At 38.5% G+C, this 27,090-nt stretch overlaps 1 protein-coding gene across 2 annotated transcripts in view; it reads right to left on the bottom strand.

Annotated features, from left to right (window-relative positions):
- LOC126760370 (thyroid receptor-interacting protein 11) overlaps window positions 1-27,090 on the bottom strand; it is a 50,818-nt gene that overhangs the window by 6,419 nt on the left and 17,309 nt on the right. Inside the window, exons 1-2 of one of the 2 annotated variants that reach the window (XM_050475960.1) lie at window positions 22,532-23,205; window positions 309-3,610 (exon numbers count right to left, since the gene is read on the bottom strand). In XM_050475960.1, the coding sequence (XP_050331917.1) occupies window positions 309-3,490 (3,182 nt within the window). In that variant the 5' untranslated portion in view covers window positions 3,491-3,610; window positions 22,532-23,205. Of the gene's footprint in view, window positions 1-308; window positions 3,611-22,531; window positions 23,206-27,090 lie in introns of those variants that run through there. The other variant, XM_050475959.1, reaches the window with a different exon arrangement.

Here is a 27,090-nt window from a genome sequence, read left to right as displayed (position 1 = left end):
TATTCCAATTTTTTTCCACACCTCTATTGTGTTCGCCATTCTTCTCAGCAAAATATAAATTATAAAATTATTAAAATTCGCTCTCCGCCGAACGAGAAACTCTTTCGAAAAACTTAAACCACATTTTGTCCCCCGCAATGAGCTCCTTGACCCAAATAGTACGCAGCAAACCCAAAAAAAAGTTTTTTAGACCCTAACTCTCTTACTGAAATCTTCTTCAAGAATCACCTCTCCAAACGACGAACTAACCAAAGCCAACTCTAGCTAGCTTCCTTTTCACCACACCACGCATAAAATATTATAATTACCTTGCCGATGTGTAGGCATTGCTTGATTTCGCAACGTCATCCTGCAGCGCAACCATTTTCGCTTTGGTCTCCTCTAGCTCCCGCTGCATTTCGACCGTCTCCTGTGTGTGCAGGTCCTCGATCTCCAACAAATGCTCCCGCAGCCGCTCCAAATCCTTACGAATGGCTGCGTTCTGCTCTTCCACCTCCGCCTTTTCTTGCTTCACCAACCGCTGATTGGTCTGCTCCGTCAACAAATTGGTCGTTAATATGTCGGACTTCTCTTTGAGGAATTTTATTTGATCCTGCTGCTTTTCCAACTCTTTACGCAGATCGCTGAGCGTGCTCTCATGCGTCGTGCACTTATCACAAGTTGTCGCTTGAGCGGTTTGTTGTTGCTGCTGTTGCAGGAGTCCTTGCAAGCGTTGGATTTCGGTGTAGTATTGCATGTTCTCAGCATGCTTCTGCTGCAGCGCCTTAATCATTTCGTTCTTCTCGTAGTTCAACGTTGCGACGGACTTCTGCAAATCGACTGTTGCTAGGAGCTCGGCTTCCAGTTGGGCAATACGTGTGATTGCGGAGGCATCATTGCTGGTGGATGTGACAGCCGATTCTTGCAACGCCTTCAGCTCGTCGCTATGCGCTTCACACTTCTTCTTGAGCTCTTCGAATTCGTTTAGAAGAATTTCTTTCTCTTGCTTCAGTTGCGATAACTGTTCGAGATTTATTTTCTGTTGCCGTAACTTTTCACTCAGTTCGTCCTTGGCTCTTCCGCTCTCCTCCAGAAGTATACGCGAAGTCTCCAATGCTTTCTCCTTTTCTACAACTAACTCTTCGAGTTCGTGCACTTTACCATCGGACACATTCAAATTGGTTTGCGCTTGCACTAATTCTTTCTTCTGACTTTCCAGCACTAAGTCTTTCGCCAATAAGTCCTGCTTTAACTCGTGATTAAGCGAAGAGAGGTTATCGAGTTTCTTCTGCATTTCACCGCTACGATCCTCTTTCAGGTTTTCGTCTAGGCGCCTTATTAGCATGTCTTTTTCCAGAAGACGTTTTTCGGCTTCCTCTCGTTTTATTATAGCTTCCTGCAATGCTGCTTTCTGTGTCTGCAGAGCTGCTATCAAATCCGCGTGATCTTTGCTCAGATGCGCCAATTGGCTCTCTAAATTTTGACATTTCTCCTCGGCGTTCTTCAGTAGCACGTCGTCGTCAGTTTGCTTAGAGTCCAATGATTTCTGCTCGTTCAATTCGAAAAGCATATTTCCCTTTTCGATTTCCAATGTTTCAAGCTGCATTTTAAGTTCTTTCTCAGCACTGCGCAATTCCTCACACTGTTGTTGGGCGGCGCGCAATTGCTCAGTCAGCGTCTGTTTCTCACGCTCGAGCTCTTCGTTCTTCTCTTTCTGTTCTACGTATTCCTGCTCTAACGTTTCGTTCATTTTAAAGGCTTCTTCTAACTCGGCCTCTAAATCCATAACGCTCTGTTCATTGTGCTCCTGTATCGTCTCGAGCTTATTGCGCTTATAATTCTCTAGCTCGTTCAGCAGTATCTCGTTATTCTTCATTAGCTCGTCACATTGTAGTATGTATTGTGAAATGTCTGCTTCCAGCGTCTTTTTCTCATGGTCCCAAACTAGTTTACTATCCTGCAGATCGAGCAGTTCTTCGGACAGACGAGATATATTGCGTTCCATTTCGTTAACGGTTCTAGTTACACGTTCTTGCACTGCCCGACAGGCCTCTTCCATTTCGCTGGTGAGTTTTGACTTGATGTGTGAACTGAGCAGCTCTTTTATCTTATCTACAGTCAGGGGCTCATCATCGTCGGCATCCAGATCAGTGATTTCTTGTTTTTCTTCTGCAATAGCTTCTCTAAACTTCGAATGTGCTATTGACTCTATTTCGGCGCGCAAGGTTTCGTTTTCCTCATTCAATGATTTGATGCGTTCGGCTAACTCCGCGCTGTAATTCTGCGTCTCGGTTTCGGCTTCTGCATTCAGACGTAATTGTTGATTTTCCACTATGAGATTTTGCACTTTACTTTCTAACTCTGTGTTTCGCTCCTGTGTAGCACGCATTCCCTGTAACTCTATCTGAAGAGTTTCTTTTTCACTCTCAGAAAACAGCAGTCTCTTCTCTAGTTCTAAAACGTTCTGCAGATTTTCCTTCATATTTAAAATCTCTGTTTCGATCTTGCCTTTCTCCTCAGCCAAAGTTTTCAATTGCTGTTGAGCGATGACAGCTTCTGCCGCCTTTTCCTTCAAAGACTCCAACCGTTCTTGTTGTTCTTCGAGTTCTTCTTTTGCTGCCTTAAGAGCTGTATCAGTTTCTTCACAATGCGTCTGCAGCTCTTGCACATTCTCACGCAATACCGTCACCGACAGCTGTTTCTCCATCTCACTGTCCTGCAGTTTCAAAGCTAAACTGCCGTTTTCCAATGTCAATTCGGAAACGCGATTTTCTAATTGCACAATCTTGTCCTTAAGCTCCTCCTTCGTAGGCGGCGTGGCTGGACCAGATGAGTTGGCATCACCGTCACGCACTACAATGAACTCGTCGTCACTGTGTTTACCCATTGAACTGGTCGAAGACTCGGATGTTTTCTTCTCTTTCATTTGCTTTGCGTCCTCCAGTTCTTTCGTTAGCTGGTCCACACGCTGTTGTAGCTCCATCATTTGATCTGCAGACTTATCTGCTATACGCCCAGCTGACTTGACCTTTTCAATTAACTCCATATTATCTTGCGTCTTCTTATCGAGCAGCGCCTGCAAATCGGCCATGTCTTCTATGGACTTCTTTACCTCAGCTTCATAGTTGCTGACCTGCATCTGCAACTGCTGGTTCTCGGACTCAAAAGATTTCTGCTGTTGCATCACAGTATCCAATTGCTTCTTTAAACGCGCCATCTCGAGTTCACTGTTAATGAATTTGTCAGCGTGTTCCTTTTTCAAGGCCTCATAGCTGGTGGTGACAGCACTGAGTTTCTCCTGAAGTTCAGTTTTCAGCTCAAGCACGTTCTGCATGGCCAGATTATGTTGACTGTCCAACTCTTCGAGAGATAAACTCAGCTGTTTATTCTCTTCCTCCAACTGCTTGTTGCGCTTCTGTAGCGTAGCGGTCTGTTCATTGGCACTACGTTTCCTAGAGGAAGTCTGCGCGCTATGACCCAGCGGAACCTCCTCCAAGGTAATATTGACCATTTCATTGCCATTGCCACTACTCGAGGATTGGGAGGAGTGGTCGTTGTCGGATTTGACATTATCTGGCTCCCAGCACCAGCTATCTTCAAGCGGAGGGGAGGCATTTTGGTCCTTCGTAGGCTGAAATGAGCAGAAGGAAATTGTTACAGATTAAAAATAAATTCTAAAGTTAGTTGGGTAAGTCTGTTAGTGTTAGATTTGTTCTTTACGAAAGTCTGACCGAACCAAAGAAACATTTTTATTACAAGGAAATATATGGTATAGTTAAGAATAAGGAATAAAATTGTCTTAACATCTGAAACATGTAGTTTTGTTGCTTTCGAGAAGCTTATATGATGTTCTGACCAGAGATGCAACGCTTATCACTTGAAAGTGGGTCTTTAAGATCTCAGATTACTAAAAAGCATTGGAGGAGGAACTGAGCCATGCACCGTGTTATGGTATATGGAACATCACGAGACTTGTGAAAGACTTTTAAGTTTTGTCAATGCTCTACTAGCACCTAAGAATTCTTCAACTGTGTGCATCTAATCTAGCCAAGACTCGCAAGTTATTCCAATGTGGACCGTTCAAAGCACTTGGCTTTACAGCATCATCCCGCTTTTTTCTCCAGTGGCTTTATTGCGTACCAAAGTGCATAGGTAAACACTTGGATAAGCCTTGTTACGTAGGTTGCGTGCGAGTTCGCCAAGCTCGCGTCCGTTTTCGAGTGTGCGTGCATCTCTGCCCAGTCGTTCCGCTATTTTCGAAGTCATTCAAGCGACAAGAAATGCAAAGGCATTGACGACAATCAGCCAGCAGCAGCGACAGCAAAAATAAACCTGGCGGCCACAATGGCAACAACAGCAGCAACAACAGCGACAGCGGTCAACAAGTTCGCACAGTAGCCGTGGATGCCGCAGCGGCATTGCAATTTGGCTCGTCATACACCATTGTGCGGAATAATTTCACTACCATATTACAAACCGGGCGAAGGGGCTTACACATACATCTAGTCGTATGGACCTCAGTGAATACCCAACACAGCGAAACTGCTGGGTTTTTAAAGAGACTTCAGGCGCCTTAGCTACCTTTCGAGAATTGGCTCTCGAGTACTGCATAAACAGCAGCCACATGGCTCACTGGGTTGTACAGGCCACATTGTAGCCTTTATAGCCGCGTCGACATGCTCAAACAGCTTTCGGCCGCTTTATGATCGTGCGACTGTTGTTCTCGTTGATCGTTGGCTTTGGGGCAGTTAAAGAAGATGCATTTGCTTAAGGCATTTGGAGAGCTTAGCGAGCATTAAGCGAACCGCAGATGACCCCGCCCGAACCAACTAATAGAAAAAGCCTACCCACGACCACCAAACAACAACAACTATTGGGTTAGTTCAGCTTAGTCATGTATGCGTCCAAGTTATGTTTACTCTTTACTTTGCCAGCACACCTCACACACACACGTACACACATGCTTAGAGCATAAATTGCGCAATGCACTTTGGTAAGCACGCGCATGCGTGCGCTTTTGCACGCGGTGCAACTGGGTCAACTCTAATTGCATGCGAAGCAAAGCAATTGTAATGGTCACCGCAGTTGCAACAAGCCCGTTGTTCTGTGCGCCTCAAGCCCGGCCCAGTCAAGGCCCTTTGTGCGAATAAAATTGAGTTGTTTTAACATAATTTTTATTATCTGCAACGCAGCGCACGATTGCTCACAAAGTAGAAATGAAAGAATGTGTTTTCAGCTGAAAAAACCGTTCACTACTCATACACACACACACATTTATATATGTACATGTATATGAATGCCAAGAAGTGCCCGAAACAATGAAGCTCAAATATTAGTTTCCTTTGACAAACAAAATTTCATTTCGCAAAGCAAAAGCAAAAACAAGAAACATAAGTACTTTTGTAAAGACGCAAGTTAGTTTGACTGGGAGCTGGGCACTTGACATGTCCGCTGCTTTGTCAGCTAGTTAAGTCAGTGAGCAAATAGTTGCTTAATTACTAAACAGAAAATATTACTGGGAACACCCAAAAATTACAAAGCAAATATGCATCCAAATTGTTAAGTCTAAATTTAGCGCTCATTTGTGGGTCTTTAGCAGATTGGGACTCACCGTTTTTGTATATTATTTTTATGTTATTTCAATGTTTCAAATTAAATCGAGTCCCAGCAAATACAGTTCATAATATACCTAATAAAAGTACATGCTTCAGTAGCCAAGTAAATATTTAAACGCCTTAGCATACTTAGAAAGTTAGTTAGTCGCTACCGACAACTGTATTTACACTGTTCTTAAGTCCTCTCACGAGAAGAAATTCGTGCTGTTATCGAAAATCTGCCAGCGTTTTATATACACGAAGACTGCTGATGTGAAAGGTAAAACTAGCTACAGCTAGTCTCTTCTGTGTTTCATGCTCACATGAAAATCGAAAGGTACAACTTTCTGAACAAAAGCCTTGAGTTTCTAACGTCTATTTAAGTCGCTAGGTGGGTTTGAAAATTTAAAAAAAAATCGATTTTTCTATCTCATTAAATGGTACAATATGTTAAACATATTCTTCCAAAATTTTAAATCTATCCGATTAAAATTGTAAGAGATAGATCCTTCGGAAGTTCCGCCCATCAGGACACATCGGTGTAGCGCTTAAACTTTAAATGCGTTTTTCTCAAAGCTCCATTTTTTTAAGTCGGTGGACACATTTCTCGAAAATTCGACCACTTTATTTCGAATGGTGTACACTTCTCCAAAATGACATTATCTGGTTACTGAACGAAGGATTTTTTTCATTACAACTTATTTTTTTAAGCCAATAAATAGCAAAAATTTTACCAAAACTTGATATCTTTTGTTCAAACTCTGAAAAAAATTCATTAATTTTTATTTTTTTCCTTCCTTCAAACACGAGATTTATGTATGTAATAACGGAATATTTTTTTTTAGTTTTGGATGAACCAATCTCTTTTGTGAGACACCCCGGAAGATGAGGTCTCAACGGCTAAATTTTCAACATTTTTATATCAAAATTTCTGAAGACATTGTTCAAATATGTATGTACCTTTGATATATCATATTATACTTCTGAAATTTCTTAATAGCAATCACGAAATCTGATCCATATTTGCACAGTGGCTTGATCGAAATATTTTAAGTCTGGCGATGACTGCAAGTATTAGTATAAATAGCTTTGCATTATAATGCTTTGGATACCAAATCCATTTTTCTGCTCTGCGGTCAACACAAAAGGAATATTCTAGTTTAGAAATAAAAAGTTTTTATAGAAACTTTTAACTATTTAAGATTATGTCTACAAAAGTATTTTTGAAAATTCGAATTATTTTCGGAGATATACAGATACGGCCGGAACTGAAACTTTAAACGCGTTTTCTGGAAACTGTCTTTTTCAAAATGATACCCACAATTTCTCAGACTCTACTAGACCGATTTACTTGAAATTTTTAGAGAGTCTTGTTTATAGACTAGTATATGCCTGAAACTAGCCATATTCGAAAAAAAAGTGGTACAGAAATAGATTTTTTTTTTGTCAGGCAAACTTGAAAAAAAAAATTTCCAAACATTTCTCTAGTTCCAGGGTTGAAATCGTAGGTAGGTTAGATGGCTGATAAAAGATCGCACGTAAGGTATGCTCACCCAAGCGCTTAAGTTTTGACCTCCCAACGCGGGACAGTCAAGAAGGAAATGTTAAGTTGTTTCCACCTAATCTTCTTCCATACAGCTTCTGCAGAGGGCTTATAGTAGGATTTCTAGCCTTAGTGCAATGGCCTGTTAAAAGCCCCAAAACTGGGGAGAAACTAGCCTTACTGAGGCCAATTAGATCACTAGATCTCCTGCCATCAATATTGTTCCCATTCTACCGATTGCGGTTCTAGGACGCCTTTGCTTGCTAGCTCATCACCTTTACAGTTTCCCACGATTCCGTTGTGGCCTGTCACCCATACCAGTCTTAACACAAAGACACTCAATGCTATTGTTAGCGAGGTTAGAGCAGATGCACACCACCAACTGCCGTATCAAAAGTATTTTGAAAAAGTAGTTTTAATATCAAACCACAGTCTTTCTATATTCGTTTTTAGTCATAAAGCACACTTATACATATTTAGAAAAAAAGTATTTTAAATAACAAATTTGTGCCTTAAAAGAGCACAAAGCAACCTTGAAACACGCTGTAACTGTACTTTATCTGCTTAACTTTGGAAGCAGCCATTTGCTGATGCATATTTTATAAATACATAAATATATTTATAACCCAGACATTTTTTTGCCTTTGTTTAAATACAAGTGTATATGTACGTTCACCCATACATACATACACACACATCTACCAATTTGCATATATATTAACTATTTATTGGAGCGCTCCTGATAATTGCGATTTTTGCGAGGAACGCTTTGGAACAAAGCGCAGATAAAATGACACCCACAAAAAAATATAATAAAATAAAATTAGTTCATTACACCATTAAACTCATGTATATACAGACGTTTAGTATATATTCTATGAATTTGCTATTAAGCACCCTTTTGGGTGTGAGTGTGTGTGAACATATAGACTTTCCACTCTAGAGGTTTTTGTTGGAGTTGTGGCTTTTGGCTTTGTGTGCACGTTCGCCATATTTTGTGCAATTACGCGTACAATTTCACCACCTTTTCGCTAGCGCACTAATTTCAATTAGCACCTCGCCAGTTTTTTCTTTCATTCGTTTGCTTTTTTTCTGCCTGCCATTTATCTATAATAAAAAAGCGCATATGTGCATTTGCCTTTGCGCTTATCGGCGCTGGCGCAAAGCAATGAATACATAACATACAACTCTGAATACACACACAAACTCATAGGCATACAGACAGACAAATGAACTCATTTCTAAACTTGAAACCTTGGCGTCGCATTTTTTTTCGTTTCGATACTGTTGCTCTTAACTTTTTAATAAATTTCTTAAGACAAAAGTTAGGTCCAAAAAGTCTTTTCTTATTTTGTCAATAGATGTCGTTGCTGTCGTATATCTCCAGTGCTACCAATCACATTGTGTCATACCATATAGTGTTGGAAAGGTGAGCTTCATTTAACCAAAAAAAAATTAAATTCGGTGAAGTTGAAAGAAGTGTGAAAATAATAATGAAGTGAAAATAATGAAGAAATTCGCAATATTTTGAAATTTTTGTATAAAAGAGAGAAGCCACCAATGAAATTTGTGAAGTTTACGGAGACGATGCTGTATCAGTTCGTTTAGCACAACAGTGGTTCGCTCGCTTCCGTTCTGGAAATTTCGATGTGAAAGATGCACCTCGCTCTGCTCGACCTATCGTTGAAAAAGTCGTTGAAATTATAGAAAAAGATTGACCCGGACTGTCACATAAGCAGCCATGACATCGCTAAGGAACTTGACAGTCATCATCAAAAGGTTTTGAGCCATTTGAAAAAGGCTGGCTACAAAAAGAAACTCACTGTTTGGGTACCACACGAATTGTCTGTGAAAAATTTTATTTAACATCTGCGATTCTTTGCTGAAACGAAATGAAATCGACCCATTTCTGAGGCCAATGATAACAGGAGACGAAAAGTGGATCAAATACAACAACAACATGCAAAAAAGATCATGGTCTAAACGTCGAAATGCCAGGATTGGCGCCTCGAAAGGTTATGCTGAGTGTTTGATGGGATTGGAAAGGAATCAACCACTACGAGCTGCTCCAGCCTGATCGAATGATTGATTCTACATTTTACTGTCAACAACTGATGCGATTAAAGCAAGCAATCGAAAAAAACGGCCAGAACTGATCAACAGAAAAGGCTTCAACTTCCATTAGGACAACGCTAGTCCGCACACATTTTTGATGACTCGGCAAAAACTGGAAGAGCTTGGCTGGGAAGTTTTGATGCATCCACCATATAGCCCCGACCTTGCACCAACGGACTACCATACTCCCTTAAAGGCGTAAAGTTGGCTTCAAGGAAGCTTGTGAAAATTACTTGCCGCAGTTTTTCGCCGAAAAACCAGAAAAGTTTTACACTGATGAAATAATGTCTTTAGCGGAAAAATGGCAAAAAGTGTTCGACCAAAATGGCACATATTTGGTTCATTAAAGTTCTTTATAAATAAAAACAAAAAATAGTTGAAGTTTGATTACAAATACGAAAAGACTTTTTCGACTACCCAATTACATATATGCTGAAGTCGTCCGAAGTCGGCGGTTCCGACAAATATAAAGACGTTCCGATAGACATGAATAAATTGACTCACCTCGTCACACTGATCATTCGTACATGTACATATATATTTCAAAGGGTCTCTGACGTTTCCATCTGGGAATTACACACTTCTTGATAAATTATACTTTTTTCTGGGTATAAAAGTATACAAATGTATGTGGGCAATCTTATAACATAAATTCACCGCACTTACCGCAAGTACTTAATTATTTTCTAACATAAATTTTAGTATTTATTGCATACGACGAACATAAGCACAGAAGGAGGCCAGGCAAACATATGTAAGTACTATGTATAACACGTACACAATTATATATTTGACTAAAATGCTTCGTCAGATTTTGTTTTAGTTAGTGATTTCAATTTTCAGCGTAATCATGATCAGCCAATAATTGTCTTTCAATTATTCTTGGACGCTGATCAACTGATCTTTACTTTTCACAAAAAAAAATTAAGTCAATTAATCGTTATTGATCGGAAATCGAAAATCAGAAGTCGAAACTAAAGTTAAACTCTTTTTTTGTACCCCAAGTTGTTGGATCGAAGTGAGTTTTTCGTTCGACTCTATAAGTTAGAGTGAGCTATTGTCGCAATTGTGCTATGTATGCCCTACATTCGATCATTTTTTAATTATTTTGTAAATATATATTATTACTGAATCTAAAAATACACACAAATAAATACCAAATGTGTTTATATACCGAAATTTCGAGATGAGAATGCTGTTTTTCCAAATAAATGTAATAAATGGAAATAAAACCCCATAACGGTTTTAACGGAAAACCATAAACCACAAAACAGCTGCGCAAATTGTTTTTTAAAGAAAGCAACAAAAAAGTGAAATACAAACATATTTCTAACTCATTTATTTTTTTTTTAATTTGCGCAAAACACTTGCTCTGAGAGCCAATAAATGTCAGTTGGTTTCTTTAATAATAATGTCGCTATTTCCATTAATATTTTTATGCTCGCGATAAGCCTGGTGATTGCTGGCCATTTAAAATGAAATATGAGCCTTTTAAATATGTATGTAATTGAGCGAAGCAACAGTGGCGCACAGAGGAGCAGCTGCGCATAAAATTATAGGAAAAAATTAGCAGTTTTAAATGCTAAATTCGAGAAAAATAACTGTGGTTTAAAAACGTAATACTTCTCAACTTCACATAGATGTGTGTCTTCGCTAAAATTATGTGACATTTGATAGAGTGCCTAATTGTAGGCAATACTTACAAATTAGGTGTGTGTCTTCGCTAAAATTGTGTGACATTTGGTAGTGTGCCTAATTGTAGGCCATACTCAAAACAGTTATGTAGAAATCGTTTGCAGAGTTCGTGTTCTCAATTGAAGCTTGAGCTGCTTGCTTTGGGCAGTGACTTTTTACAGAAAGGCACTCTCTACATAGCAAACATAGCATAAATTTTACCAGTAACAATTATAAAATATTTTCGGCGATCGGTTCATTATAAATGATATTGCATGAAGCCAATCGCGAAATTTCACATATTTATGTGAATATGTAAACAAATAAGAGATGCGAGCGCTAAAAACTTGGGCGCCAAACTGTGTACTCTGGTGTCTTGGAGGCGATCAAGCGTGCTTTACGTAAGCGTCAAAGCGCCTCTGCTCTGTAGTTAAGCTCATATTTTACGTGGTAAACAAGCGAGATGGTTGCAATGAATTTTAATTGAAAACAAGCAAGTCGAACGCAAAGCAACAGAACTAAAAATTATTGTAATAAAAAATATTCAAAATAATTCAAAGTTGGAAATAATGATTTTTAATTAATATATAACAAAATTTACAAGAATTGAGTTTTTTAAATTAAATTAATGTTAAAAAAAATTGCGGCATCGTTAATGGTACATACATATACATATATAGTCTTAAAGCAGCCCTTATTGTTTGAAGAAAAATAATTAATTTGAGCAAAGAATATTTTATATGGTTTCATATGGCTATATACACCAAAAGCGTTAATTGAAATACTTTTAAATAAATTATGTTAATTATGTATGCACGTTCGTCTGTAATTCCACCTACAAGTTTCGAGCGCTGCTCAAGCGAGCATTTGTGGTTTAGTAATTGCTCAATGCGAGACACATTTTCCAACAAATTTCAATTATACTCGGTCAAAGCGCTGCCTGATTGGCGCACAATGGAAATGCAAATGCATAAAACTCACTCAAAACTGTCACATACATACAGACATTTCTATTGGCACTTTTGTGAAAAATGGTTCGCGTGCAAGTTTTACAACCCAATAAAAACGGTATATTATTAGTGGAGCCACGGCTATATGCAGTGCACGAAGCATACATATTTATACCATATATACATATGAACACATGTACACTCAGCACTCCTGCATATATGAGACTCAATATAAATGCTAGGGTATCGTAAATTATGTGCATCGAAAGAAGCAAATGTCACATTGAAATGTCGAAATAAATCGCTTAAAAAATATAACAAATATCGGCCAACGAAATCCGGGCAGAGAAGGTTCGGAAATTTTCAGTTTTGAATTTTTATTAAATTTTTTATTTTTTTTTAATGTATGTTATAAGTGGTTACTCAAATTTGTCACTTTTTGTCAGCTAAAAGCCTCATTTATTGATAAGTCTTGATGTCTACTTTTTTGATTTGTGCAGTCATTTAGTTCCATCAATATTTCGGTTTTTTTAAAATGCGCCTAAATGTAGGCAACGTTGGAAATACCTCCAGACAAGTGTTGATATTTCTATCGAAAAAGTTATGAACTCCTTTTAAGTGAACATTTAATAATGTCAGGAGCTTCTATCTTCCCGTAAGACCTCACATCATCATCAACAACCTGAACCCGCGTGATTTAATGGATTTCACAGATTGCGATATACTCACAGTGCTTCTTTATTAGAAGTCAGAAACTCTAGAAATTAGCTATTCTTCCAAGTCAAATATTTCAACAGCAAATGCTTTAACAAATGAATTACAGGACAGATCTTGGCAATTACGACCAAAATCGCGGCCAAGCCTGCCTCTCAAACTCAATGTTGCGCTTGTTCCAAAGGCATGCTGCAATAAACAAGAGACTATCTAACAAAGCTTGGTCTGAAGGCAATTACAGAATTAAATTGTCAGCTTTTAAAAAGGAAGTTCCACAGCGTAAATGTCAGAAATAGATAAGACTGCGCCACAAAACGGCCGTGACAGCTTGAACAGCTGGCGCCAGCTGAGCGCTGACTGCAGTTTGGGGGCCATTGTAAGCTAAAAGCATATTTTTCACAAATAGCACTTTAATATTATTATAATACTTGAAGCGAAATTAAATTCAAGATCGAAATCAATTGCGCACCTGCCTCGGCGGCCGCTTTGCCAAAGTCAAGCCAGCAATTTGTTGTAGCAGACAAGCGGCGATGACGGCTTTTTCGATTGGGCTTCAACAGACACGAATGCGCAAAATTAATAATAGAAATGTGCAGAACTACAAGGCAAATATTTGTATTTACAGACCCACACACACACATGTGTACATGCAACAACGGCAAAGATGCTTGCGCCGACTGGCGCGTTGCGGCGTTGATAAGATTATCAGCGCAAGCGATCGCCATTAAAGGAACAGTGCGATCGTTGGTCACTGGCGCATAATGAAAAATGTTGCAATTGCAGATGCCGTTGACACTTGTGGGTGTGTTGGAGGCTACATTGCTTGACTTGGGCCACAGCGCAGCGAGGGTGCGGCGCAGCGTTGGCAGATATTGCTGCAGATAAGGCGAAAGGTAAAGATTGGGCGGCATCTATAAAGCTTGCATGCAGTTAAAAAACAGTAATAACAACAAAATCAAGGAATCTTTAATATCAAATAAGTTTCGCGATAAGAAGAGCAGTGAAGCAAGCGATAAATGCAAATACAGTTATGGTAAAACAAACAGCAAGCAAGTTGGTGAGCATATTTTTGAAGCAAAATTGAGTTCCTGAGTTAAATATTAAAGCAGTTTCGGATTTCAGAGTACTATTTATGTCATAAGTGCTTAATTTATTTTATTTATATATTTTATTATTAAATTAACATAATGTGCCTAATTGTAGGCAATACCCCCTACATTTGGGGGTGGAAGAGAATATATTGGGCTTCCCTTCCGTTCTGGAAATTTCGATGTGAAAGATGCACCTCGCTCTGGTCAACCTATCGTCGAAAAAGTCGATGAAATTATAGAGAAAATTGACCAGGACCTTCACATAAGCAGCCATGACATCACTAAGGAACTTAACATTCGTCATCAAACGGTGTTGAACCATTTAAAAAAATGCTGGCTACAAAAAGAAGCACGATGTTTGGGTACCACATGAATTGTCTGTGAAAAATTTAATGGACCGAATTAACGTCTACCATTCTTTGCTGAAACGAAATGGAATCGAAACATTTCTGAAACGAATGGTAACAGGAGACGAAAAGAGAATCAAATACAACAATAATGTGCGAAAAAGCTTATGGTCCAAACGTGGTGAAGCTGAACAAATGGCCAGGATTGATGCCTCGAAAGGTTATGCTCAGTGTTTGGAGGGATTGAAAAGGATTCAACCCCTATGAGCTGTTCCGGCCTGGTCGAACGATTGATTCTACATTTTACTGTCAACAACTGATGTAATTGAAGCAAGCAATCGAAAAAAGCGACCGTTTTTGACTGATCAACAGAAAGAGCTTCGTCTTCCATTAGGACAACGCCAGACCACATACATCTTTAATAACTCGGCAAAATTTGGGAGAGCTTGGCTGGAAATTGCATCCACAATATAGCCCTGATCTTACACTATTGAACTACCATTTGTTTCGGTCAATGCAGAACTCCCTTAATGGAGTAAAGTTGGCTTCAAGAGAAGCCTGTGAAAATTATTTGTCGCAGTTTTTCGCCGAGAAACCAGAAAAGTTTTACACTGATGGAATAATGTCTCTAGCGGAAAAATTGCAAAAAATGGTGGATCAAAAGGGTACATACATATTGGGTTCATTAGAGGTCATTATAACTACAAAAAAAAAATTTTCAAGATCGTAATTTTTTTGCTTGTTTATTTTGTTCCCGCTAATTGGGAAGAAAATAACTTGGCTATAAACTTATATTTAGACTGCAAGTCCCGTTAGAAATTGTACTTTGCACATACTCTTGCGAAATGTGTCATAAAATTTTATGAAAAGTATAAAATTAAAAAAAAAATCTTTATATGTATAAATAATCATTTTGACTCATGTCATTATCATTAAATTGTAAGCCATGCGCTATATATGTAACACTTATTATCTTAGATTTATAGATAAATTAATAACTAAATACGTAATTAACTGTAAGTCGCCCTGCTTTCGGACACACGAAGACTTCAAATGTAAGTTGTCAATATTTTTTTACGAAATAATCTTTAAAGAGTGCCACTTGATTGTTCTTGGTGTAGCTCTAATAAACATTTTAGACCTATTTCTAGGAACCATCGCTATCAGAGCGTGGTAAAGTGCCAGTTGATTGAAGCGTGAGCCTATCGGAGAGCTGTCATAATCACGATGTTCGATGACAAAAACTTTCGATATTTGCGTGAAAATAGATAAGCGAATTCCAGCCATAAATTATACTTGAGAATTGTGAAAACAGCGTGGAGTGGGCTGAGGAAATGTAAAATTATTATTATACAGTATGGCTGGAGTTCTCGGGCGCACCTGCGTTGATTGAACGGTGGGAATTGTACTCCATATATGTATACACATGAATATACAAGTATCTCCATGTACATAGATATGTACAGTCATGATGTTGGAGTGCTACAAGTGTTTTTTTTTTTTGTTTTATTTTTTTTTTTTTATTTTTTGAGTTCGCAGGCACGTTTGGGTGTACAATTAGCCAAACCCGTTGCTATAATGTTACTTTCGACACCCTAAACCCAGCACATTTGAGCAGATTAAACATATATTTACAATACACACACACACATATAAACGTGCATTGCATTGGTAGTGGTTGGTGTGAATCAGTCTAAATGTTATCTTCAAAATGGCCGACATCGAGCGTACCAAACGGTAATCACTTGACTCATACCGCTGTTACACACACACATACATACATGTGTGCATAGCTTTCCACTGGATCCGAGCATGTATTAATAACAGCACGACAAAACAGCCTATGAGTAAATATTTAATTAAGAAAAATGTGGCGTTGCATACCTGGAAATACAGCCAAGCAATCATACTCTCTATCTCGATACATGTACGCGAGTGTATGTGCACTTAAATGCAAAGAGTCGCCATTTCGACGAAAATATCCAATCTATAAAAGTGTAGCTTATCTTATCGCGAAAGCAAAAGCAACAGGCAGCAGGCAACAGACGACGACGCAATCTTATCTATGTACTCTCCCGAAAAAATAGGGTCGGGAAAGCAAACAAACAAGCAATATAAAAAGTGTATAAAATAAAAGTGTTTGCATTTGGAATGTAATGGCGGCAGCTAAATGAAAGCGTGGATTTTCGAACACTCTGGTACTGGTACAGTACGCACATTAGCACTTTAGGCAGCAAATAAGAACGGGAAACATTTCAAAGGGTACTTACAAAGCCGAAACTTGGTTTGAAAGTGATAAAGCTGACGAAAAAAACAGGTCTCGTTTACGGTTTTAGCTAAAGTCTGAACTGGCAAACTCATGGCTCTTTCAGAAAATTCAAAAAAAAAGCTAAATTATTGTGGCAGACGCTGGTCATGAATTCTGCTTGAGTTTATCGCAAAATTTTTTAGATAAATTATAAAATATTGTTCTTAGTGATATGGTTACCGATCTAAAGCTATATCGTTCTCGAGATCTCAAGTCTTAGTATGAGATATTTTCTTCTTGGTTTTCAGTAACAATTTTTTATCCATGCCAATCTACTAAAGTAACAAGTATGGTAATCAACGGACCAAAACTCCTATATTGCAGAAACTCGCTCTAAGCAAGTTGGTAGCCTTTGCCTTGCCTAAGCTCTATAAAAATGGTGGAAACTTTTATTCGAAATAGAAACTAATGTATATAATAGACTAGTGGACCCATCCATATAACAAACTAATCAATACAGTAAAAATTTTATTTACGAATAAAGGCGAAAACTTTTTTGTCGTTTTAAGCATGCAAAGGATTGTATGTACTTGAGGTTCCATTTTGAATATGTTCATACAAATAAATTTCATTTAAAAAAATAACGAATTTAAGACTGCTTTCTCAATGTCTGGTTACCAGCCTTTCTGTCTAGTTAATAGATAGTACTTTATAAACATCAAAGAATTGTGGGACCGGCCAATGTGTATGGTTAATGAAAATGCCCACTTAATAGAGCGGCCATTTAATAGAGTTTTCAGTGTTTTTTTTTTTATTTATGGATTGTTTTCACTATCCTATCTTCTAAGTTGGTTCGAACTGGACACAGTGTGCTAAATTTTGCTAAAATCGGTTCAGCAGTTTAGAAGTTCATCGCGGACAAACAACGTGACACGTGATTTTTATATATAAAGATATATGTATATATTACTACAACAAATATAAAGCACTCTTAGTTTTCGGTTTTTTAATTTACTATATAAAATGAATAACTTCTGCAGCAATTTTGAAATTCGCAATTTTATTTTTTTGGATAAGTGGCAGCTTTGTTCCAAAAAAATTCAAATTAAAGCCATTTCCTTCGCCTAGATTTCTACAGGATTTCCATAGACTTATAGTTATATGCATCCGCAAACTTTTAATAGTAGATTTTGCCTAACACTGTGAAAAACCTGTCTCTAATGCTATCGAAAGCATTATCAAGTTTTGCTTCCAAAATATGGTATATATCATTAACAAAAGTTAGACCTCTCTTAAAAGCAAAAATAAAAATAAGTGAACGTTTATCAAAAGACAGATATAGAAACAGATAAGAGTTCATTAACGATAAGCAGAGCAATTATATTTTATAGGCAATTTCAAGTTTTTTTTTCAATTTCAATTTATGATAAAAACAAAGAAAGCTTTCAGTTTAGCAAAAATAACAAAAAAATAGCAAAAGTTAAGGGCACTTCATGTGTTTTTCGAAATTGGTGTTTTATCTGTTTGTGACTAGATTTATTGTATGTCATATTATTATAGCAAAATACAACAAAAACTCACTGATTATTATTTTCCGCAATAAGAGGTAATTATATATTTCAATAGGGTGCGCCATATTTCATGCCGGTATGTTAAAGCGCCTAGTACTAACTTTGAAAAGAAGGACAGCTTTATAAAAATGAGATATTATAATATTATTTATACATCAAGGAGGTCATAAATGGCCCGCGAAAGGCTGACGTACTCTTTCTTTTCAAATAACTCCACAAAAAGCAGTCAAAAAAGTTAAATCGTGGCAAACTGAGTGATATGCTTTTGACAACAGATTTTTAGAAATTTTTTATATGAATGATAAACTGCCACTAAGACCTTTTCCAGCGTTAAAATTTACAACAAATGCCCCGTTTTATTTCTAAAAGAAAACTTTTTCTCCAAGAAATATTAACTCGCATGGATTATTTTCCAGAAATGCTGTCATTTTGTTTATCAACGAGCCTTGTCGATATGCACGTCGAGTTCACAGAACCGCACGACCATTTTCCATGCAAAGCGTCAATATATTGTTATATTAAGTATATTGGAGCTATATTACAGAAAAAAGTCATTCAAGGTTTGCTTTGCGTGGAATTGGGGTTTCCGCAGCACGTCCAAACAATAAATCGGTTGGTAAATGTTAAAGTTACTCAATTATTACATGCCGACATAGAAGATGACACACCCTGTATATGTGCAACAACTATTATAATAATCGCCTAACACACACACACACAATAATGCTTATTATGAAAAAAATTTATATTTAATTATTTTTCTATAAATGCCTCCATATGCATGTTATTAAACTTAAACTATTACTCAATTGATTTATTTCAGTGGAAGTGCAGGGGACAGCCGGCAGCCGGTTTTTTCATCCCAACGCGAAATAAATAAATTTCGTTGTAATAAAAATTGCATAAACTTTAAGCGCCGCCCATTTTGTGGTCTGCCAATGTCATTGCAGGAGCGAAAATGTGCTTTTGTTGCCAAGTGTGCTACATAGCCCCACCGCCCCCCGCCGCCCACGCGCCCCAAAGTGCCACATTGAGCATGCGGATCTCGACAATTTGCTGTCTAATTATTTCGTTCACACAAATTTCCAAACTCCGACTTATTCAAACACATATACAGGGTGTACATGTGCATGTGTGTAGCTAAATCTTCTAATTAGGCGTAAAGCCATGCAAGTCAGCGCAATTTGTACACCTGCTCAACCGGCATTTACAACAGTACATGCACACATGCACACATACCCACGTACACACTTACAATGCATGAAAAGCGGCGCGAAAAACCTTTAGTTGCTAGCTAGCAACAGACTTGCTTGCCTGCCGCTGGCTGGAGAATATAATACATCAATTTATTTAATAATTTATAAAAATTTTATTATATTAAAATAAATTAATAAGATGTATGACCGCTGCCTGCTGCTGTTAATTAGATTTATTTACTAGAACAAAAGCGGTGCTCCCAAACGAGTTTGCTCAAGCGGTTCTTCGCGCTGTTCGAAAGGAACCAGGCGAGTTTGCAAATCTTGCCAAGAGTCGCCGAGTGCACTCACTTCAATATGGGGTACGTGTGTGAGTGTGCGGTTAAAGCACAAAATTTGTTGTAAATGTTAAAATGCAAGCCGTTGTAAGCTAAAAAAAAAAGTGGAATGAATTTTACGACTTTTATGCGCGTGCGAGCAAACTCGGCTAACCTCTTCAAGGTCAATACGAAATCAAATATCAGGCAAACAATTAAGAATAAAAAATAATATATAAATAATGTATAATATATAATATATAAAAACGATAGAAAAGACTGAGGACTGGAGGCTAGAAATATAAAAATTATGTTTGCAAAAAGAAACAAAAAACTATGAAAAAGTAGCCAAAACGATGCAACCCTGGTATCAAGCAAAAATATAAAATATATGAAAACGCTACTTTATTTTCAACACCGCCATAGTTATTAACGAAATGTCCTAATAAATCAAAATGTGTTCAAACATGAGTCAATTAATAAATTTTTCTCCACAATTCATTAATTGAAAAAATTAAGGAAATATCTGAAATATCTTTAAGGGGTTACACCAGTGTGACAATTTCAAAAAAAAATATTTTTTTGCTTTTTCAATTTTTATATTTTCAAAAATATCCTTAGAAATCGGCATGGTCGTTTATTTTATAGTTTTCGAAGTCAACGAGAAATTTACCGATCGACTTCAAATTGAAACTGAGTATTATTGAATATATTTATTATACAATGGCCTACGATCTTTTTGATTGGTTAAAACAACGGCAAGTTTTTACCCAAAAAAACGAAACTTTTTTTTTGAACTACGCCATTTTGTTAATTTTTCCAAAATCGTAGGTCATTCTATAGGAAATACATTCAACTTTAATAACCTTTCTGAACTTTTTTGTTTCAGTTACTCATTCGGTCGGAATCATCATCAGCACGTAAAAAAGAATCTTAAAATATAGCTGAAAATATACCTTATTATGTCCAAAGAACTCCGAAACATTTCTTAAAAAAAAATTGGCTAATTTTTCATGGGTTACACTGGTATAGCCCCTTAAGGGGTTACATGGGTTTACGGGTTTCAAAAATCGAATTTTTTGAATATTTTATTAAACTCTACGACACTTCTAGAATATTGTCCTAAATTTTGAGGTTAATCCGAGTAATAGTTTCGGAGATACAGCCTTGAGAACTTGTGCGCCCGTGGCTAGCTAGACTAACTGCGACGTCTTTAAATTTCTTGAAAATGGGTTTTTTTGAGGTCGGTTGGTAAGATTTTTTGAGAACTACTCAACCGATCTTCATGAAATTTTATTTTTTGAGATACAATTATAGTTCAATCAAATCAATTTCTTTCATTAAAACTTTTTAAAAAACAAAAATGTCGCGAAATTTTCACTGAAATTTTATTTTTTTTTGTAAAAACCTTTGTCTACCAGAATTCCAATTTTCAGTGTTTGTTCCTTCGTCCAAATTGTAAGTTAAGGTTTTACCTAAAACACTTTTTTTCACTTTAGATGATTCTATAAGGAGTTATCCCGCTAACGCGGGTGCATTTTTTTCCGAGGGGCCTCCGGATATGGCGTCGCAATGGCCGGGTTTAAAATATTTTTCCAATGAGAATTTTTTTTTTTGAAAAAATGCTGTTTTTTACCCGAGGAAACCCATGTAATTAATATTTAGTTTCTATTTCCTCTAGTTCGGTGGGATATCTGATGATGTGACTTCTCAAGCGTTTGAGTTTTAAACTCCCATACGCGGGAAGGAAGAAGAAAGTGCAGAGATGTTTCCACCTAGTCTTGCGGTAAGATTCTCAATCTTACAGCATGGCTGCCGATGCCAATGGCCGTTTAGAACCTTCACAACTAGGGAGATGCTAGCGTTGCTGAGGAAAAGGCTCACTGGATCTTTTACGATCGATTTTTGGGCAAAAGGCGGGGAGTAGCCCACCGATGGTCAAGCTGGTGAAGCCCAGCTATCCTTTAGTAGAACACACGAGGAGAGGGTAGCACTGACACCTTACCATTCTACTAATAGCGAAGCTAGGGTACTTTTTCTTGTCAGTTTATCTGCTCTAAATAGGTTAGGTTAATCTGGTAGGTCAATAAGCCACGCATAGACCAGTTTGGTCCTTTGCGATACCAGATGGAGTTCAGTTGCTAAGTCCAAGAGTCGCTTGCAGAAATTGTCCACCCAAAATTTCTGAGTTTCATTGAGAAATATAAAGATTAGTTAATAATTAGCTTTCTTTCATTCAGCTACAAGTCATTCATTCCACACAATATCAGGACGATACGAACAAAAAGTAGAGTGAACTGTGACGAGAGCGTAAAAAAGAAGGCTGGTTACTCATTATCATTATTTTTTAATCCTAGAATATACAAGTTTAGTGTTACTTCTTCAGAAGCTCAAAGCATTTAAAAAAAAATTATAAAATTCAAGGCTAATTTAAGGCTATAATAGCTTGGAAAACCAAAATATTTATGATTCCAATTTTTTACTGCTTTCAAATAATAAAATGAATATCATTCAGCTAATTGCTACGAAAAAGTCATTCTATTGGCACAGTATTTGATATAGCCAGGGATGCGCCACACCACCCCCTACCGCGCAGCTTAAACTTACTTTCTCTAATAAATATTTATGAGTAAATTCGACGATCGACGATCGCCGCTCAAAACAGACGAACTGGTTGGATGAGTACTTTTTGCAAATAATCAGAATTAATTTGTAAGAATTAGTAATTACACAAACACACACACAAACATATACTATACGAATCACTCACAGCAGCACCGACACACACAAGTACATGCATGACAGTTAATGCGCCGTCACATTCACTGCAAACACACACAAGTCTCAAATGAAATTAAAAGTGTCAGATCAGAGAGCAAAAGCGCAGCTTCAAACTTTGCTTCTTTGACCGATAAAAAGCGTTTTTGCATTTCGCTTTTTTTCGCTGTTGTGTGTTTTGCTTTTTCTTTTCTTTTTTCGGTGCGTGGACTCGGTCAATTCTAAGCAGTTTGACTGGGCGGCTGCTGTCAACATCAAGTGTTTGCGCGAATGACTTTACGTAACGGTAAGAGTTCATTTTCCCAGCGGTTTATGTAAGTGCTAATGCATGTAAGTACATATGTGTGTGTGTGTGTGTGTGTAATATAAATAAGATATAGCATTTAAGTGAGTGAATAAAAGAAAAGTAAGCACCTCTGAATGCGGCTGCTACCCGTTGAACCCAGATGACGTCGCGGCGGCTTGGGGCAAGCGCTCGGTCAGCGCGTTTTGCGGTCCAATGTGCACAAGTTCTTGGCTTTCGTTTTTTGCTCATTTTCACTTTGGATTCTCGTTTAATTTTTGTATTTTCTGCACGAAAAGAAAACTGTCCATTCAGCAGTTGCCGAAAGTTGCGCGGCGTTGCAGTTTCGGCGCACAAATGTCGACGATCGCAATGCACTCAACACACTCGACGCCGCAAGCAACCCTGTGTGCCTGTGTGTCTGTTTGGATACGCCTCCTTTTGTATGTTGAAAAAACGACTGTAAAGTTCTCGTTTTTGCCTTCTTTTTACCTTGTAATTATAAACTTTATTTCACGCGTTCTATTTTTACTTGAGCGCAATATTATTTATATTTGCGAACTCTACTTTTGTTGCTGAAAAAACAAAGCGCGCGTTGTACTTTGCAATGCGATCAGCGATCGCGCCGGACGACCGTACGGAGCCGACAAACGCAAGCAGTTCGCTTGAATGCACTTTGCAGTCAACTAAAACGCGGCTCTAACGTTGCTCAAATACCACACAAACGGTTGGGGAAAAGTTTAACTTATTTTATGCGCACACACCACAAGTTCGAGTCTGGTAGTGAGCCGTGCGATCGGCCCGGCAACTGATCTACGAATGGCAGGGGAGTTACGCCGTGTCACATTGTGAACCCGACGCGCCAGCCACCAAACGCCACCGTCACAGCTATAGCCGATATCTGGCGCTGCGGCAACAGCAACGACAACAACACAAACACCAGCACCGCCACCACCACGACGAAGACGTCATAACGTTTATGAACGTCGTCGACTGCGATCGCATTGGTACACGAATACAACTGCAGTTGACGTCGTGGTTTTGTTATCGTTTTTTGTGTTGCTGTTGTTTTACTATTGCTGTTATTAGAACTGTTGCTATGAATGCAGCAACGTTTAGAACTAACGTCGGCGGCGCAGCAGCGGTGAGCAGAACGCGAGTCAACTTACCACGTTCTACATAACCAGGTACATTTCAAATGCGTTAGTCGGTTAAATATCGACGAGTAAAATCCCCACCACAACTGTTAAATATATACTTTTACGACCCTTGAATCATAGAGTCAGACCTGCGGAGCGCAAGAACATTTTCACATATTTCGACTGTTCAAAGTTAATTTTTATCTTTCTGGAACCATTCCGGGCTCAGCTGAGAAACCCTCTAATAATATTCAGCAGCATTAAAATAGGGGTAAAGTATTATGCAGGTAATAGTTGTTATAGCTTCATGCAACCACGCCGCAACATCTGGGTTCTTTTGTTGTTGTAGAGCAGAATTCTGCCGAGTTAATAGTCATTAGAGGGATAAAAAATCCGGGTCCGTTCTGGTTACGTAGACCCGACTGTCGTGGGAATGGTTGTCGTTGTAACGGGTACCTAATCCCCGTTAGGATGGAAAGGACTAGCTAAGTTGTCGTCGATGTCATCCAACGTAGGCACAAGAAACATGCGGTTTCGATGGGGTCGGAGCAAAAGGAGAGGGATGTCAGATGAGTGCGGTTAGTGGGGCATGCAAGGAGGTGGCCAGTGTCATGCGGAGACTCATTGCACGCGGGACATACATATATTAGATATCTCGAGGTCTATTCTGGATAAATTAACCTGCTACAGTATCCAGAACGAAGCTGCGCAAGAGTCACTCTCGCTTCTCGCGGCAACTCGAGCTCATCGTCTGCAATGGTTGGTGGTTTGACTCCAAGTACGCCATTCACTGAAAGGAAATCGGTGAAGGTGTTGATGGCTCCACTGTGAATGGCAGTGGAAAGTTAGTTGCCTCCGAAGTTTGGTCGCGTATTGTTTGATGTCGTCGACGTAGTTGAGGAATGACTTCTTGATGCGCCTAGAAGGCGGTTTCGCTGCAAGCAGGTGACAGCAGGGATGATATGATTTCTGCGAAAGCACCCCAGCAGGAACGGTACTAAGCTTTGGTTACTTTTACGACAAATTCGGATGATAAGTTCAATGTATTCCGACAGAAATGGGTCTTTGACATACTTAATGAGTTCAAAGGCTAACTTGCTGGAAGCAATAATTGTGAGAAGGACTGCATGGATACATTAAATTGAAGGAAAAGACTTAAGTTGGAGAGTGGTTGAAGGAAGCGCTCATTACGAAACTGTGAAAGCAGTAAGTACATATTGAAGACCCATCAGACCACCAGAACGACAAGGTAGTTTGAAATGTGCTGTTTCTTTATGACATATTAAATCAATATCATCGGTCTCTGAAAAGATATCCAGCTTATTTTTTTAGAACTTCAAATAACCTGGATCCATTACAGAGAAGCTAACTAATGTTTGAAGTGACAGTTCGCTATATGAAACAGCAGCTCCACGATTTTATGCAACAAATGGCATCGTTGTCAGAGCATTCCAGTCACATTTTCTCTACGTCCGACTTGTGGCCATACAGAAACATAACCAACAACAAACGTTACTAAAACGCATCCACAAATTCCCGCTTTATTTACACTTGAGTGCAGCAAGAACTACAACAACAAAACTACAAATGTACACATTTATAAAAAAAAAAGATAAAAGGTTGACTATTTAGTTTTCATTTATAACGTTTTTAAATAATTTTGTACTTTTACTTGAAAAACAAGACTACAAAGCGAAGCGCTGACGCTCCGCTCACACACGCACACACCGAAAATGTGTTTATTCTCTCGCATTTTGTTTGCCCACTCCACTCCGCTCATTTGTTTGCACACACTATTCGGTCGCCGTTAGCCGCTTGTTGCTCGTTTGCCAACTGATCGCTCAGCGCTGGATGTGCCTGGTCGCTTCAGCCGGCCTCAGGTGCGCGTAACGTCGATCGCGGCGCAACGCAGCGCAACAGGCAATACAATGAGCACCTTTTTGTCACCAACACACACACGCACACATGCAGCGCACGCACTGTTTGATTGCAGCGGTGATGGATCTCCATGCGGGCCGCACAACACCTCGACTTCTTATTGGCATAGGATTGCGCAAGTGCGTGTGCGTGTGTGTGTGGGCTTGTTTGTTTATGTCTAGCTGTGTTATATTTCCTTAGCGGCATAAACAGGCAGAGCAACATGCGTTCAAAATATTTTTTTTTATATTTTTTATTGCCTAAACGCTTTCTCGTTATCAGCGAAGCTATGATTGTCGCTCCGCAGCCAACGCGATAAATTGAAATCACCGAAAACGCTTGAGAACGCACCACCGAGCAGTAATTTCTGTTACTTTTGCGTATTTGGGTGCGCAAATGTGCTGGCTTTCACAAGCCGATAACAGAATGGCACGCTCAGCTGCGTTCGTCTCTCATAGCGGAGGCCAATGCGTTAAATGCTAATGTAGTGCGTCACTGCCAAGCGGATAAATATTGTATTTCCTGCATTTTTCGTTTTTATAAAAAAAATTCTCTTGAATTCATGTAAATAAAAGGAACTAGCATCACTAGATTTTTATATATAGACCATTTTCAACATAAACTTCGGTTATTTCAATGAATTTTTTTTGAGGTTTGATAATTGTGATGACCATGTCTGCTAATTTTGGATTTTAGGCAATAAAAGCAACAAAAGAGGAGGGGTTGACGAAATACTGAAGTGCGTCATAATGGGGTCGAAATTAATAAGAAACTTAAGGGGTTATATCTAACTCGATTTTTGGTTTTCCTTATGTACACATATGTATGTACATAGTACATATATCGAATGTACATACATACATATGTATGTATAATTGGAAATATTCTTCGAAAATGTTTTTTATTGTATTTTTCAGAACTTTTAACTTTTACCTGAGTCGGCAAGAAAAATTTTTTTGAAATGGCTGGACCGATCGGCTTGAAATTTTTACAAATTTTGAAGGAATACGATTTTCGATAAAAATTTAAGTTTTTCTAAGCAAAGGAGGATGGATTCATGTGTAGAAGTTCACGCAAGTGAGGAAAGCTCTATGATCGCCATTCACTTGGGAGTGGCCAGAAACGATTATTTTACATATGGCTCAAGCAGCTCACGACTTCCGATCTTAGATCAAATATCCTTTGGGTAGCCAAAGAACATTCGTTTGAAGGCGAGCTAAGTAAGAAGGCGAAACATCACCTCCCCAAGGTTGTGCGCTAAGTTTGGGACCCGCCACGTAAACAACTCCTCCAATGAAAAGTAAATTCGGCCTTGGTTATCCCCGCAAAACTAATATGGCTGTGTAAACTGACGATGAGTTATACCAAGAGAATTATTCGAGCTGGACATGGCACAATCTTTTATAAGAGTGTAATGCTGCTGGCGTACGCCGATGATATTGATATCTATGGTGCAGATGCATGAACGAAGAGAACTTCTGCTGAGCCGTCGTTACTAGTTTTCGAGAGAAAGGTTTTGCGGAAGATTTACATACATAGGCATAGTTCAGTGAATTAAGAGACAGCGGCTACGCTGGCAAAGTCATGTTGTTCGAATGGACGAAAACACTCCAGCTCTGAAAGTATTTGACGCA

Source organism: Bactrocera neohumeralis, chromosome 5 (assembly GCF_024586455.1).
Source record: "Bactrocera neohumeralis isolate Rockhampton chromosome 5, APGP_CSIRO_Bneo_wtdbg2-racon-allhic-juicebox.fasta_v2, whole genome shotgun sequence".
In the NCBI taxonomy this organism is placed as follows: Eukaryota; Metazoa; Arthropoda; class Insecta; order Diptera; family Tephritidae; genus Bactrocera; species Bactrocera neohumeralis.
This window is presented reverse-complemented; position numbering and strand designations above follow the sequence as displayed.